The sequence below is a fragment of the Somniosus microcephalus genome, chromosome 5, assembly GCF_052327205.1.
Source record: "Somniosus microcephalus isolate GS21.2 chromosome 5, FLI_Smic_1.0, whole genome shotgun sequence".
Taxonomy (NCBI): domain Eukaryota; kingdom Metazoa; phylum Chordata; class Chondrichthyes; order Squaliformes; family Somniosidae; genus Somniosus; species Somniosus microcephalus.
This window is the reverse complement of record NC_140991.1, coordinates 254,253,691-254,271,465: the sequence shown is the minus strand read 5'-3', so window position 1 is coordinate 254,271,465 and position 17,775 is coordinate 254,253,691. Positions and strand designations below refer to the sequence as shown.

The 17,775-nt window shown below is 44.5% G+C and overlaps 1 protein-coding gene across 3 annotated transcripts in view; it reads right to left on the bottom strand.

Moving 5' to 3' along the window:
* The window catches only part of rmp24 (ribonuclease MRP subunit p24), an 86,740-nt gene that overhangs the window by 57,897 nt on the left and 11,068 nt on the right, over nucleotides 1–17,775 (bottom strand). For all 3 annotated transcript variants that reach the window (XR_015078496.1, XM_085988828.1, XM_085988830.1), the window contains exon 2: nucleotides 3,842–3,957. Coding sequence is in view for 2 of the 3 variants with exons in the window: in XM_085988828.1 (XP_085844954.1) it covers nucleotides 3,842–3,930 (89 nt within the window). In the remaining variant the exon portion in view is untranslated. The remainder of the gene's footprint in view (nucleotides 1–3,841; nucleotides 3,958–17,775) is intronic.

Here is a 17,775-nt window from a genome sequence, read left to right as displayed (position 1 = left end):
TAGCTGATCCCAGTCCATTTTGGCCAGATCCTGCCTTATCCTATTAAAATCGGCCTTCCCCCAATTTAGAACCATTATTTCCGGCCCATCCCTGTCCTTCTCCATGACCACCTTAAATCTCACCATATTATGGTCACTGTCACCAAAGTGCTCACCTACTAGCACTTTTTCCACTTGGCCGGCCACATTCCCTAGAATTAGGTCCAGTACCGCCCCCTCTCTTGTAGGACTTTCTACATGCTGGCTCAAAAAGCTCTCCTGGATGCACTTTAAGAATTCTACACCCTCTGAGCCTTTCACACTCTGACTATCCCAGTTAATATTGGGGAAGGTGAAATCCCCCATTATTATTACCCTATTATTTGCACATTTCTCTGAGATTTGCCTACATATCTGTTCCTCTATCTCCCCCCTGACTGTTTGTTGTAGTGGTTGAAGGTCAATCATCACAGCCCCAGGACATCGCTGCAGGAGTTCTTCAGGGCAGTGTCCTAGGCCCAACCATCTTCAGCTGCTTCATCAATGATCTTCCCTCCGACATAAGGTCAGAAATGGGGATGTTCACTGATGACTGCACAGTGTTCAGCTCCATTCGCAAATCCACAGATAATGAAGCAGTCCATGCCTGCATGCAACAAGACCTGGACGACGTTCAGGCTTGGGCTGATAAGTGGCTGGTAACATTCGCGCCAGGCAATGACTATCTCTAACAAGCGAGAGTCTAACCACCGCCCCATGACATTCAATGGCATTACCATCGTCGAATCCCCCACCATCAACATCCTAGGGGTCACCATTAACCAGAAACTTAACTGGGCCAGCCACATAAATACTGTGGCAACAAGAGCAGGTCAGAGGCTAGGTATTCTACGGCGAGTGTCTCACCTCCTGACTCCCCAAAGCCTTTCCACCATTTCGAAGGCACAAGTCAGGAGTGTGATGGAATACTCTCCACTTGCCTGGATGAGTGCAGCTCCAACAACACTCAAGAAGCTCTACACCATCCAGGACAAAGCCCGCTTGATTGGCAACCCATCCACCACCTTAAACATTCACTCCCTCCACCACCAGCATACCGTGGCTGCAGTGTGTACCATCTACAAGATGCACTGCAGCAACTCGCCAAGGCTTCTTCGGCAGCACCTCCCAAACCCGCGACGTCTTCCACCTAGAAGGACAAGGGCAGCAGGCGCATGGGAACACCACCACCTCCAAGTCACACACCATCCTGACTTAGAAGTATATTGCCGATCCTTCATCATCGCTGGGTCAAACACCTGGAACTCCCTACCTAACGGCACTGTGGGAGTACCATCACCACACGGACTGCAGCGGTTTAAGGCGGCGGCTCACCTCCACCTTCTCAAGGGCAACTAAAGATGGGCAATAAATGCTGGCATCGCCCATAAACAAATTTTAAAAAATCACTAACATTCCAAAATCTGAATAATCTATATTAATTTTCTTTTGATTATGGTATTGCTCCATTTATATTATAACACTGCCTCCAGAGGAACATCATCTCAAGAACGGATTGATTCCCTGACCCTGGAAACAAAGTACTGGTAGTGGCACTGTGGTACCATTAAATTCAAGATGTTGGTAGGCTGAGTTTTAAGTTGGCCCATAAAACCCAGTAATGCAACTTCTGTATTGCAACCCTGTAATCATCCCATGACACATGGGGAAGGTCCATATCCAGAATTGCAAGTCAATGGCCCTTAATTTCCGATAGTAGGCTTCCTGCGTGCAGATGCCTCCTATCGGAAAAAAATCTACGCTCTTACCTGAGGGCACCGGACACTTCCGCTCCTGGGCCTCTCCAAAGTCAAAATGCGCAGGGCCCACGTATCCCAGGCAGTTCGCAAGCGTCCCTGGGATCACGAAAGCCAGGCGAACCAACGAAAGAAGGGAATCCCTTTTCATACTTTTGACAGATCTGTCAAAAGTATGAATGGAGATCACCCCAAAAACACATCAAAACATTAAATACATTTTTTAAAAACCATCATGTTTTTAAAATGAGTTAAAATGACATTAAATTAAATATTTTAAACAAAAATGGAATTTTTTTGAAAAATAATTTTTTTTTTAAGGGGCTAAAAATAAACTTACCTTTTTAAAAAGTATTTAAAAATTATAAATGAGTGAATTTAAAAAAAAAACTTTTTAAAACTCTTATGCTGGTAAAAGCAGACCTTACACCTGCTTTTACCAGGCGTAAGATTTTGAAGAGTTTTCAGCGGGCGGCGGTTCTACAGAAAGCGGAACTCTTTCCACGCCCCCCCCCCCCCCCCCGCAGAGGCCCTTCTCCAGGGCAGGCGTCTGATCTGTCAAGAGGATTCTTGATGGATCGGAAATGCCGGTTTTCAGCGCATGCGCTTCACATGCCTGAAACCGGCATTTCCGATGTCCCTACTGGTGTGTACACAGCGCGTACACACATCTAGGCATCGGAAAATACGGGCCAGTGACTTTTGTGCAACCTTTGAATAACAGCTGTTCTGATATTACTAAATCCACCCACAGTATAAATGGGGCAAATTTGGCACAATAGGAACTGGCTCATATTCCGTTGTAATATTTAAACGATGTTATAGTGACCTAATCTCTCCCTTATGCCTTGGCGGTTATTTTGGAATTTTTTTTGAATTGTAGTGTACAAACAGTTGAAATATCGCAACATGGATTAAGCACAGCAACACACTAACCTGTACTTTTATTTTTAAATCATCATGATTTGTAACATTTCTACCGATTGAAAACAATACCACTGGTACAGCAGAAAATGCTGGAAATATTCAGCAGGCCAGGCAGCATCCGTGGAGAGAGAAACAGAGTTAACGTTTCAGGTCTGGGACCCTTCATCAGAACTGGAAAAAGCTGGAGATGTAACAGATATTAAGCAGGTGCAGAGACAGGGGGGGGCGGTTAGGAGGGGAGAAAGGAATAGAAAGAACACCCAGTGCTTTTGTAAGAGGCAGGAAAGATAAAATGTTGCAAATGGGAAAGTTACAGCGATGAGTTTGATTTAAAACACTCTTAGGGTGGGATATGTGTTGGTGTAGGGGTTACAGGGATCAGGTGGGATATGTGTCGGTGCAGGTTCAATGGGCCGAAATGGCCTCTATCTGCACTGTGGGGTTTCTGTGATTCTGTGATTCATGTCAGATTAACAAAAAAAAATTCTCTTTGTAAACAGCTTCTAACATCCCCATAAAATGAAATAACATTTAAAAATACATTGCAACGAAGAACATTAATAGAGGTCACAGTGGGGAATAATGATGTACTCATGAGTGAATTATGAAGGCCTTCCTCACAAATGGAGCAAATTGGGTTTCTGCTGCTGTTCTTGTACGAGTGTGGTGAAGATTTTGTTTGAAACCACTTCATCCTTTAGTTTTAAATGGTGATTATTACAAGAGTAGAGGTTGTTTACATGTTCCCCTTGTGCCATGAACTCCCTCTCTCTCAAAAGCACGTGGCTACTAAAAGGCCCAATAATGCAGATAAAGGATTAAATGGGGAAATTATGGTAGAAACAATATCACAATCACAGAATGCCAACACAAATCAATTTCAATTCATAATCTAGGGTACTCAATTAATCTTTTTAGCAGTTTAAAAACAAGTGTTATGAATAGAGTCTGTCATGACCACCCATATGATAACAAATGGATATATTTAATCATAATGTAAGTGTCTGGTGGATCTATCTAAATTCTCAAATTTATCAGGACATATTTTCCACATTACACTCCATAAGTTCAATTGATCAGTAACATGGTAACAGCAGCAGTGAAAGAAGTTGGTTAAAATCATCCAATATGTTACTTACAAGAGGTAGCGTGCTTCTGCTGGACACACCTCCTTCAGCTGAAAAGCTGAATTCTTGAGAAATTGCAGCCTTTTGGCAACATCGGCCATGTTGCAGCATCAGTAGGAAATAAGGAGCTAGAGAAATTTAAAAGTGTGTTAATGAGTACCAATTATTAATTATAAATAGGTTATTTAGATACAAAGAATGCCGTGTGAACAAGAAAAAGTATGCCTAGTGACAATAATGCTGGAGTGTTGAACTTTCAATGAGGAGTCCACAGTTCAAATCCTAGTCTGCATGGACATTTGACTTATATGGCAAGTTACACCAGTTTCCCTACCCCATCCGAGGAAGCAAAACTGCCCTCTCAAAACTCCCGACAGATCAATTACGGAGCACCAGGAATATCAGCGATTAATGTTGGCTAGATGGTTGCAGCCTTCCAACTGACGATGCTCTTCCCAGTACAACATTAGTGGCTTCCAAAGATTCAATCTGTACTTGTTAAAGTACAAACACTGCAGCTATTAGCCTGGGACCAGTAGTTGCAGTTTGGGTCCAGTCAGGGAAAACCCTGTTTTCCTTGCTTGGCTCCTGTCTGGCTAGAACTTTAACTGTCCTGTTTAACAGAGAGTTCTACATGCCTGGGCATAGTTGGCTCCAAACTAGGGTTGCAAAATTCTGGGAATTTTTAAAAGAGGAAACTTTCCATGGGAATTTTCAGGAATTTAGAGTTTTTTTGCACACTGATGGTTTTTGTCTCTGACCCTTATATTATCTTTGTCGTCAAAATAGACATACTGTTCCATACAAATAAAAACAGGCTTTCAAAACTTTATTTAGGTTATAATTTTGAACTTTATTGAACCCCCACAAAAAAGACCCATCTAAAATAAAATAAAAAGAGCGTCAGCTTATTTAGCCTGTAATTTGTCCTTATTTTGTCCCTTTGAGTCTTCTACTCACGAGTCTTCTGAGTCTTTTACTCCTCATTGCTCCTCCTGATTCTCTGACTCTGACGTGTCCATTTCCTCCTCTGTGTCAGTGTCTAGCTGTGTGGTGGACACTTCTGTATCTGGCTCAATAAGTTGTAGGTTCGCCCGGATAGCCACCAGTTTCTCCACTCTCTTGTTAGTCAGCCTGTTGCGCACCTTTGTATGCGTATTCCCAAAAAGTGACCAGTTTCGTTCAGAGGCCGCTGATGAAGGTGGGATTTGGAGTATCACCGATGCAATAGGTGACAGGGCCTCAGATGCACAAAGTCCCTTCCACCAGGTATGTGCACTGATATGCTTGCATGATTCCCATATCCCATCCCCATTCCAAAGACCTTGCTTGGTAGGGAACTTTGCCATACTTCCCAGAACTTTGCCCACATCCAGATTGAGATGGTGTGAGAGGGTAGAAATCACACTGTAAGCGCTGTTGATCTGTTCTCCAGAAAGTATTGGTCTCCCAACATGCTTTGGGTCCAGCATGTATGCTGCAGCATGAATCGACTTGACACAAAATTCTTGACGCGTCTGTATGAATTGAACAATTGCCTTCTCTGCTTTGAGCAGCAGGGATGTGGGTAGGGCAATGCTGATTTGTTCTTTTAAATCAGTAAAAAGCCTGAGAACATCTGACAAGACAGCGTCATCTCCTTCAATCTGAGCAATTGCAGATGCTACTGGTGAGAGTAGTTTAAGGCTGCTAACCACTCTCTCCCAAAACACATCATCCAGCAGTATTTTCTTGATGGTGGTTTCCATATCCCCAGACTGGGATATTGCCATTTCTTGCAGCGACTCCTTACCCTCCAGAAGGCTGTTGTACATTATGACAACACCACCCCATCTAGTGTTGTTGGGCAGCTTCAGTGTGGTGTTCTTGTTCTTTGTCATTTGCTTGGAGTTGTGGGTTGCTGCAACTACCTGTTTTCCCCTGACATACTTAACAACTTGCTTGGCTCTCTTGTACACAGTGCTTCCATGGTTCTCAAACCCATGATGTCCTTGAGGAGCAGGTTAAGCCCATGAGCTGCGCACCCAATAGACGTAATATGAGGGTAGGCCTCCTCCACTTGAGCCCAAGCAGCCTTCATATTCGCAGCATTGTCAGTAACTACTGCAAAGACCTTTTGTGATCCAAGATCGTTGGATAAATGCTGCTGCATCTTTGTGGCATTCTTTACATATGGCTTTCTACAGTGTTTGCACATGTACACAGTCTTTCCATCTTTAATGCCTGGGGTAAAATGCTTCCACACATCCGACGGTAAACGTGGCATTGTTCTATGCAGAGAAATAAAGGGCATTCATCTCTGTGTCGAACTGCGGTCGATCAGCACGATTGCAACAGGGTGAGTACATTTTTGCTGATGCTCCATGTGATGGAAGCATGACCTGTACACACACGACGCTACATCACCAATAGTGTATTATTTTGTATATTTTAAATTGAAGGACAACAGAGTTCAACAAGTAACTGGTTTATTTGGTATAAAGTCTGATTTACTTACTGCATCACCACAACATCAGCAGAAAACAAAATGACTTCCCTCAGGACCCCTAACCTGGATCTTAAAAAAACTATAGCAGTCTTACAGATGCCTGCAGGCCAATCACAATTCGATATGCAAATATTACAAATAGAGGGAGCTAATCGCTCATCCACTCATCCAACCAATCAGGACACATTTGTTCACAGTCACACACAAAACTTGTAATTATTAAAACAAGCCAAGTAAGAAGATAAACATATATTGATTAAGAAATTCCTTAATAATTAAGATTCCATCTCTGTTAGTACTTTTGAGAGAGGACCTGTGGAAAAAAAAAGAAATACAAAAAAAACAATATTATGCTAGCATGTGCTTTTTTGGGCAAAATTCCCAAGCTAAACTTCCCGTGGAAAATTTCCGGAAATTTACTGGAAACTTTCCACCCCTTTGCAACCCTACTCCAAACCCTAGAAATTTAAATATTTAGAGAAGCGAGGGGAGGGAATCCCTGATTTTGGACAAATGAGTTGATCAGAGAGCACCAGCATGGATTTGTAACGGGTAAGTCATGTCGAATGAACCTAGTTGAATTTTTAAGGAGGTAACTAACACGGTAGATAAGGGGACTTCCAGAAGGCATTCAACAAGGTTCCTCAAAAAAGACAGTTAACAAAAATGAGAGCGCATGGAATTGGAGGCAACCTATTGGCTTGAATAGGGAATTGGTTAGGAGATAGGAGACAGAGTAGGGATAATGGGTATGTACTCAAACTGGGAGATGTGACTAGTGGTACCCCCAAGGATCTATACTGGACCACAGATTTTCACTATATTTATAAATGACTTAATGAAGGAATAGAGAGCTGTATATCCAAGTTTGCTGACGACACTAAGTTAGGTGGCACAAGAGTAGATGGGAGCAGAAAGTTGCAAAGGGACATTGATAGATTAAGCGAGTGGGCAAAACTGTGGAAGATGAAGATCAATGTGGGGATATGTGAGATCATCTGGAACTAAAAAAGATAGATCAGAGTATTTTCTAAATGGTGAGAAGCTAGGAACTGTGGAGAAAGGGTCAAAGCACAGAAATCACAAAGCTAGTGGACAGGTACAAAAAATAATTTTAAAAGTTAATGGAATGCTGGCCTCTATCTCAATAAGGCTGGAATAAAAAGAGATGGAAATTATGTTACAGCTGTCGAGAGCTCTGGTTAGACCCTACTGGAGTACTGCATTCAGTTCTGGGCCCCACACCTCAGGAAGCATATATTGGCCTTGGAAGGGGTGCAGCGCAGATTCACCAGAATGATACCGGGGCTAAAAGGGTTAAATTATGAGGACAGGTTGAATTCTCTTGTATATAGATTATATAAACAGTGAACTAATTGAGCTGTTAAAGATGATCAAAGGAGATGATAGAGAAACTATTTCCTCTGGTGGGGAGTCCAGAACAAGGGGGCATTAGCGTAAAATTAGAGCTGGGCCATTCAGGGGTGATGTCAGACAATATTATTCACACAAAGTGTAGTGAAAATCTGGAACATTCTCCCCCCAAAAGGTGTTGAAGCAACGTCAATTGAAAATTTCAAAACTGAGATTTGATAGATTTTGGTTAGGCAAGAGTATTAAGAGATAGAGAACCAAGCCAGGTAAACGCAGTTAGGATACAGATCAGCTATGATCTAACTGAATGGCAGAACAGGCTCAAAGGGCTGAATGGTCTACTCCTGCTCCTATGTTCCTTTCTAAACATCTAAATTAAAATCAGATAGGTTTACAAAGTGCCCCAGGGATTCAACTTAGTAAAACAGGTTTGACACTACACTACAGTGCATGAATTGTTAAACTGAAATGGTACGAGACCAATGTTCCCGTTAAGCTGCATGGCCGCGCGGCGATCTGCAGGTCCTCGCAGGTCGCTCAACGGCGTTATAATGGAAAAAATGTGCATACGGGGTCATTTGAATGAGCACAAATACTTCCCCAGTTTATCCGCATCGTTAAATACAATACAGTACCTCGCAGAACTGAAACCTCACCCAGACGACCGTCTGCATTATGCACTTCCAATTAGCCCTGCTCAGTAGCAGGAAATAACATTGAAGCTGAGCCACTCACTGAGGAGCTAGCAGTCCCACACACCTCAGCTTCTCTCACTGAAAACAGCCATGTCACAACCAGAGTGCAGCATATCACTCACTCCCTGAATAATGCCAGGGGACACCGTGCAGCCATGGAGTCAAGCAGCAGAACCACAGCTACCAGACAGCAAAAGAAGCTTGGGTTAATCCTTGGAGTCATGCAGAAGAACATAAGAAATAGGAGCAGGAGTAGGCCATTCGGCCCTTCGAGCCTGCTCCGCCATTCAATGAGATCATGGCTGATCTTCTGCCTCAATTCCATTCATCGGCCCTATCTCCATATCCTTTGATGTCCTTACTAGTCAGAAATCTATCGACTTCTGTTTTGAATATACCCAATGACTAAGCCTCCACAGCTCTCTGGGGTAGAGAATTCCAAAGATTCACCACCCTCTGTGTGAAGAAATTTCTTCTCATCTCAGTCCTGAATGGCCTACCCTTTATCCTGAGGCTGTGGCCCCTCATTCTAGACGCTCCAGCCAAGAGAAACATTCTCCCAGCATCCACCCTATCAAGCCCTGTAATAATTTTGTATGCTTCAATGAGATCCCCCCTCATTCTTCTGAATTCAAGAGAATACAGGCCTAGTTTACTCAATCTCTTCTCATACGACAGTTCCACCATCCCAGGAATCAATCTCGTGAACCTTCGTTGCACTCCCTCTATGGCAAGTATATCCTTCCTTAGGTAAGGAGACCAAAATTGTACACAGTACTCCAGGTGTGGTCTCACCAAGGCCCTATATAATTGGAGTAAGACTTCTTTACTCCTGTACTCAAATCCTCTTGTAACGAAGGCCAGCATTCAATTTGCCTTCCTAATGGCCTGCTGCACCTGCACATTCACTTTCAGTGACTCTTGTACAAGAACACCCAGGTCCCTTTGAGCATCTGCATTCCCCAATCTTTCACCATTTAGGAAATACCCTGCCTTTCTGTTTTTTCTACCAAAGTGGATAACTTCACATTTATTCACATTATATTCCATCTGCCATGTTCTCGCCCACTCACTGAGCCTGTCAAGATCCCCTTGAAGCCTTTTCACATCCTCTTCACAACTGACACTGCCACCTAGCTTTGTGTCATCAGCAAATTTAGAAATGTTACATTTAGTCCCCTCATCCAAATCATTGATATAGATTGTGAATAGCTGGGGCCCAAGCACTGATCCTTGCGGTACCCCACTAGTCACAGCCTGCCATCCTGAAAAAGACCCGTTTATCCCTACTCTTTGTTTTCTGTCTGTTAACCAATTCTCAATCCATGCTAGTATATTACCCCCAATTCCATGTACCCTCATTTTGTTCACCAACCTCTTGTGTGGGACCTTATCGAAGGCCTTCTGAAAATCCAAATACACCACATCTACCGGTTCCCCTTTGTCTACTTCACTAGTTACATCCTCAAAGAACTCCAATAGGTTTGTCAAACAGGATTTCCCTTTCATAAATCCATGTTGACTCTGCCCAATCTTACTATTAGTTTCTATGTGCCTAGTTATTGCATCCTTTATAATAGATTCCAGCATTTTCCCAACTACTGATGTAAGGCTAACAGGTCTGTAGTTCCCGGTTTTCTCTCTCCCTCCTTTCTTTTATAGCGGGATTACATTTGCTATCCTCCAATCTGCAGGAACCATTCCAGAATCTATAGAATTTTGGAAGATGACAACCAATGTGTCTACTATCCCAATGGCCACCTCTTTCAAAACCCTAGGATGTAGGTCATCCGGTCCTTGGGATTTATCGACTTTTAGTCCCATTAATTTTGCTAGTACTGTTTTTTTTTAAACTAATAATAATTTCTTTAAGTTCCTCATTCTTGCCACACTCTTGTTTTTCTCATATTTCTGGGAGGTTTTTTGTGCCTTCCTCAGTGAAGACAGAAGCAAAATATTTATTTAATTTCTCTGCCATTTCCTTAGTCCCCATTATAAATTCTCCCATCTCTGACTGTAAAGGAGCTACATTTACCTTCGCCAGTCTTTTCCTTTTCACATATAGGAGCATGCACTGTAATAATGCAACGCAGCATGAGGGATCGCTCTCCAATCACACTAACACGGCTGCCCCACACCAGAGACAGCGATATTGGTCTCCTTGCTTCATTTTCTTGGAACAGTGCTTCCAGGACTGCCTGAATATGGGCAGATTCCAGCCCTTTGCCGTTATATGTTAATCTATATGTGGGTAGCACTGTATATACAAAGTTACATACTTTTGTCCATTATTTCCATCCATTCCAGCCACCCTCACAGCCCATCCCTTTCATGATCAATGTACACTTAACTCTATTTTGAACTGTATCCCTAATATCCCAAGTGAAAAATTCTGAACACATAATCCCCAAGCCTCAAAGGTAATCCTGAAAATCCAAAATATCTAGACGTTCCTTCCCTTCCCCAAACCAAACCTGCATGAATCAGACTGCCTCGAGGAGGATCTGATCTATATTTTTCCTTTTAATCTTTAATCCCATTTCCAGCTCGGTTTATCTTAAGGCAATAATCAACAATGACATAACTGATTGAACTGAATGTGTGATTCACTTTTCCATTACACTGAGTGAGAGGAAAGGGAGCCAATTTTCTGATCTCTAGTTTTGGGCTGGTTACTTTTGAACTGTGCATCCTAGTTCTGCACTCCTCGTCAGCCAGATAACCTACATAGATCACATTATGCAAGTCTCTCTGTCCTCCAAGTTTCTTTACACCAATGAAAGCAAGCTTGATTCGGAGCCTCTCCTCACACTGTACAGCCTGAGCTCCTGTCACACTATGACTCCCCTGCAATACACCAATGTCCTATTGAAAATGAGGTCTCTAAAAGTTGTGCGAAAATGTGCCCTCAGCAGTTCTATAATGAAAAGTTATATAATTTTTGTATTTAATATTAAAATATATACCAAGTGTCTATTCTAGCTAAACTATAGAGATGGCCTGGATTGTTGGAAGTGTAAATTTTCGCAAGTGCCCTGCAAGTTCCAGGTTTCTGCATGCAATGCACACGCGCGAAAACCCGGAACTTGCAATCTGTCAAGTTTCAGCTTGACAGATCGTACGAATCTAAGGGAAATGGACATTTGCTGGCGTAGGGTTGGCTATTTGCCCAACTACTGCCCAGCGAATGCCCACGAAATTCTTACACCTGGTAAAAGTAAGCACAAGGCCTTCTTTTACCAATGTAAGGGTTTAAATAAATATTAAAATAACATTTTTTAAATCCTTTAAATATTTAAACACAGTTTAGGCTATTTTTGGCCCCTTTAAAAATGTTGACATTTATTTTTCAAAAAATTAAATTTTTGCTTTAAATGTTTAATTAAATTGTATTTTAATTAATTTTAAACATGTGATGATTTATTTTTAATTTAGGTTGTGGGAAAATGTATTTATTATATGATACCTATTATGCTTATGAGGATTCCGTATGTAATTGGAATCCACTTTTGATTGGTTGGGACGGCCCATGTGATCCCAGGGATGCTTGCGAACCGCATGTGCCCCTGGGACACGTGGGCCTTTATGCCGGCGTACGCCTACAGGCCCAGGTGCGCGAGTCTTCAATGGTCCAGGGCCATCAGGTAAGTACGGATTTTACTTGCAGTTCGTAGATATTCGCCTGTGGGAAGCCTCCGACCATAATTTCAGGTCCGTAATGTTCAGATTTATTTCTCAAATATTTTTTGGTTGAAGGAAGTCCACACAAGGCAACAATGGGAAAATTGCATTGGTGGCAGCCCACCTGTGCCCAGAAAAAATATGTCCTCCCCTTCATGTGGTATTGAAGCCTCTGAAGGCCCTGTGTAAAAACACCTATTCAGATAAGTCTCAGTGCAGTTGCTGGTGATTGTAAAAGGACCAATAAGGAAGTCATTACCGATATCTTGCAAATTCCAATAATAATAGGTGGAGAGAGAATTTGCCATCTAAACAATTGGGATCTTTATTTGATGCTATGGGGGAGATTTCGCCAGCCCTGGGGAGGCGGGACTGCCAGGAAAATGGCAGAAACTGGGAGCGGGTACCGAACCCGCCCCCAACCTGCCTCCGTGCCATCTTCCCAGGAGGCGGGTACCCGACCCGCGCCGGGTCCTGTCTCCTCGAGGCAGAAAGGGGCTTACAGGTAGTTAATAGGCAGTTAAGAGGATTATCCCCATTTTCCCAACTTAAGTGCGGGCTTCCCGACGTCAGGAAACCCCGCCAGGGTCAGCGAGGCGAGCAGTGGGTCTGCGGGGGTGAGAGGGGTCGAAAAATGCGCCGTGGAAGTGAGTGATATGTGCAAGTGTGGAGAGGTAAGTATGTGAGGGGAGTGAAAAGTCTTAGAAAAAGTTTACTTAACTTTGTTTCTTCCTGCAGGCTTCAATCGTTCTGCTCAGAAAAGAGGTTTGGTGAGTCTTGAGTATAAGAACTCACCAAACAACAGAGAATGTCAGTGTTTGACAGCTTCTCAAAGCTGTCAAACGATGACAATTCGTCTGTCAAAATTTTTTGACAGATGAAACGTCATATGCTGACGTTCTGTGTCACCGGCTTTCCCTTAATTGGTCGGCTAAGCCCGCTCGGCGAGCTTAACAAGGTCAATCAAGGGAAAATAGCGTTGGTTGGCCGGACGTCAATGGAGGCAGGTCTAAAACCCGACAAGCAGCAGTCCCACCTCCATCACGTCCCCATTGGCAAAATCGGCCCCTATGTCACGTCACTGACCCTCTTTTCACCAACTGGCTCACTCACGTCTCATAACCCAAATGTTAAACTACTCAAAACTACATTACTTCAAGGCAACATTCAACTAAGTATGGCACCAAGAGGCCCTAGCAACACTCGAGTTCAATGGGGTTCAAAAGGAAAATCCTATGGTGGCTGGAGTCATGCTTGACACAAAGGAAGATGGCTGTGGTTATCACAGGACCAGCCATCGCAGCACCAGAACATCGCTGCAGGAGTTCCTTGGGGGAAATGATTTTGGCCCACGCATCTTCAGCTGCTTCATCGATGACCTTCCTTCCATCGTGAGGTCAGGAGTGGGACTGTTCACTGATGATTTCACAAAGCAGCAGCCAAGACAAGGGGCAAAGCCTAGGTACCTTGCAATGAATGGCTCACCTCCTGATCCGAAAATGTTCCAAAGTTCTCTCGGGAACGGAAGCATAGTGGTAATGTCACTGGGCTAGTAATCCAGAAGCCTGGACTAATGATCCAGAGATGTGAGTTCAAACCCCAGCACAGCAGCTGGGAAATTTAAATTCAGTTAATTAAATAAATCTGCAATAAAAAGCTAGCATCAGTGATGGTAACCATGAAACTATCGGATTGTCGTAAAAATCCATCTGGTTCACTAATGTCCTTTAGGGAAGGAAATCTGCCGTCCTTACCTGGTCTGGCCTGTGTGTGACTCCAAACCCACAGCAATGTGGTTGACTCTTAACTGCCCTCTGAAATGGTCTAGCAAGGCACTCAGTTGCAACAAACTGCTACGAAACACAACAAGAATGAAACCGGTGGGACACCCAGCATCGACCTTGGCACCGGCAAACCCAGCCCAGTCAACCCTATAAAGTCCTCCTCACCAACATCTGGGGACTTGTGCCAAGATTGGGAGAGCTGTCCCACAGACTAGTCAAGCAACAGCCCGAGTCATACTCACAGAATCATACCTTTCAGTCAATGTCCCAAACTCCTCCATCACCATCCCTGGGTATGTCCTGTCCCACTGGCAGGACAAATCCACCAGGGGTGACGGCACAGTGGTATATAGTCGGGAAGGAGTGGCCCTGGGAGTCCTCAGCATTGACTCCGGACCCCATGAAGTCGCATGGCTTCAGGTCAAGCATGGGCAAGGAAACCTCCTGCTGATTATCACCTACTGCCCTCCCTCAGCTGATGAATCAGTACTCCTCCATGTTGAACACCACTCAGAAGAAGCACAGAGTAGCAAAATGTACTCTGGGTGGGGGATTTCAATGTCCATCACCAAGAGTAGCTCGATAGCACCACTACTGACTGAGCTGGCCGAGTCCTGAAGGACACAGCTGCCAGTCTGGGCCTGCGACAGGTGGAGAGAGAACCAACACGAGGGAAAAACCTACTTGACCCCGTCCTCACCAATCTACCTGTCGCGGATGCATCTGTCCATGACAGTATGGGTAGCAGTGACCACCGCAGTCATTGTGGAGACACCCTCCATCGTGTTGTGTGGCACTATCACCGTGCTAAATGGGATAGATTCAGAACAGATCTAGCAGCTCAAAACTGGGCATCCATGAGGCACTGTGGGCCATCAGCAGCAGCAGAATTGTATTCCACCACAATCTGTAACCTCATGGCCCGACATATCCCTCACTCTACCATTACTATCAAGCCAGGGGACCAACCCTGGTTCAATACGGAGTGTAGAAGAGCATGCCAGGAGCAGCACCAGGTGTACCTAAAAATGAGGTGCCAACCTGGGGAAGCTGCAACACACCACTACATGCATGCTAGAAAGCGACAGCAGCATTCTATAGACAGGGCTAAGCGATCCCACAATCAACAGATCAGATCAAAGCTCTGCAATCCTGCCACATCCAGTCGTGAATGGTGGTGGACCATTAAACAGCTAATGGGAGGAGGAGGCTCCATGAATATCCTCATTCAAAATGATGGCGGAGTCCAGCATGTGAGTGCAAAAGACAAGGCTGAAGCGTTTGTAACCATCTTCAGGCAGAAGCTCTGAGTGGATGATCCATATCGGCCTACTCCTCCCCACCGTCACAGAAGCCAGTCTTCAGCCAATTTGATTCCACGTGATATTAAGAAACAGCTGAGCTCACTGGATACAGCAAAGGCTATGGGCCCCGACAACATCCCGGCTATCGTGCTGAAGACTTGTGCTCCAGAACTAGCCGCGCCTCTAGCCAAGCTGTTCCAGTACAGCTACAACACTGGCATCTATCCGACAATGTAAAAAACAGCCCAGGTATGTCCGGTCCACAAAAAGCAGGACAAATCCAATCCGGCCAATTACCGCCCCATCAGTCTACTCTCAATCGTCAGCAAAGTGATGGAAGGTGTCATCGACAGTGCTATCAAGCAGCACTTACTCACCAATAACCTGTTCACTGATGCCCAGTTTGGGTTCCGTCAAGGCCACTCGGCTCCCAACCTCATTACAGCCTTGGTCCAAACATGGACAAAAGAGCTGAATTCCAGAGGCGAGGGGAGAGTGACTGCCCTTGACATCAAGGCAGCATTTGACCGAGTGTGGCATCAAGGAGCCCTAGTAAAACTGAACTCAATGGGAATCAGAAGGAAAACTTTCCACTGACTGGAGTCATACCTAGCACAAAGGAAGATGGTTGTGGTGGTTGAAGGTCAATCATCACAGCCCCGGGACATCGCTGCAGAAGTTCCTCAGGGCAGTGTCCTAGGCCCAACTGTCTTCAGCTGCTTCATGAATGACCTTCACTCCAACATAAGGTCAGAAATGGGGATGTTCGCCAATGACTGCAGTGTTCAGTGCCATTCACAACTCCTCAGATAATGAAGCTGTCCATGGCCCGCATGACGTTCAGGCTTGGGCTGATAAGCGGCAGGTAACATTCGTGCCACGCAATGCCTATCTCCAACAAGCAAGAGTCTAACCACCGCCCCTTGACATTCAATGGCATTACCATCGCCGAATTCCCCACCAACATCCTGGAGGGTCACCATTGACCAAAAACTTAACTGGACCAGCCACATAAATACTGTGGCAACAAGAGCAGGTCAGAGGCTAGGTATTCTGCGGCGAGTGTCTCACCTCCTGACTCCCCAAAGCCTTTCCACCATTTCGAAGGCACAAGTAAGGAGTGTGATGGAATACTCTCCATTTGCCTGGATGAGTGCAGCTCCAACAACACTCAAGAAGCTCGACACCATCCAGGACAAAGCAGCCCGCTTGATTGGCACCACATCCACCACCTTAAACATTCACTCCCTCCACCACCGGCGTACCGTGGCTGCAGTGTGTACCATCTACAAGATGCACTGCAGCAACTCGCCAAGGTTTCTTCGACAGCACCTCCCAAACCCGCGATCTCTTCCACCTAGGACAAGGGCAGCAGATGCATGGGAACACCACCACCTCCAAGTTCCCCTCTAAGTCACACACCATCCTGGCTTAGAAGTATATCGCCAATGGGTCAAAATCCTGGAACTCCCTACCTAACAGCACTGTGGAGTACCTTCACCACACGCACTGCGGCGGTTGAAGGCGGCGGCTCACCACCATCTTCTCAAGAGCAATTGGGGATGAGCAATAAATACTGGCCTTGCCAGCGATGCCCAGATCCCATAAACAAATCTTAAAAAACTATAATCTTCCAAAGCTCTCTCTATTCAGGAACCTTTCCTTTAGATTAGAAAATTGCTCCGCTATTTAAGAATGGCGAGAGAGGGAAACCAGGAAATTACAGACCAGTTAGCCTAACATCTGTTGTCGGGAAAGTGCTGGAGTCTATAATTACGGATAGGGTGACTGAACACTTTGAAAATTTTTGGTTGATCAGAGAGCCAGCATGGATTTGTGAAAGTTAGGTCTGCCTGACGAACCTGATTACATTATTGGAGGACGTAACTTAAGTAGCAGACAGGGAAATGTCTATGGATGTTATTTATATGGACTTCCAGAATGCATTTGATAAAGTCTCTCATAAGAGACTCTTAACTAAGGTTGAAGCTCATGGAATTGAAGGCAAATTGTTGACCTGGTTAGAAAATTGGCTGAGCGGCAGGAGACAGAGAGTAGGGATAATGGGCAGGTACTCTCAATTGGCAGGATGTGACTAGTGGTGTCCCGCAGGGATCTGTGTTGGGGCCTCAACTATCCACAGTATTTATTAACGACTTAAATGATGGCATAGAAAGCCATGACACAAAGACAGGCAGCATTGGAGGCAGTGTAGATGAAAGCATAAAATTACAAATCTAAATGGTGAAAAGCTAAAAACAGTGGATGTCCAAAGAGACTTGGGGGTCCAGGTACATCAATCATTAAAATGTCATGAACAGGTACAGAAAATAATTTAAAAGACTAATGGAATGCTGGCCTTTAAATCTAGAGGACTAGAATACAAGGGGGTAGAAGTTATGCTGCAGCTATACAAAGCCCTGGTTAGACCACACCTGGAATACAGTGAGCAGTTCTGGGCACCACACCGCAGGAAGGATATATTGGCCTTGGAGCGTAGGTTTACCAGAATGGCATAGTGGTTAGCACTGTTGCCTCACAGCGCCAGGGACCCGGGTTCGAATCCGGCCTCGGGTGACTGTCTGTGTGGAGTTTGCACATTCTCCCCGTGTTTGCGTGG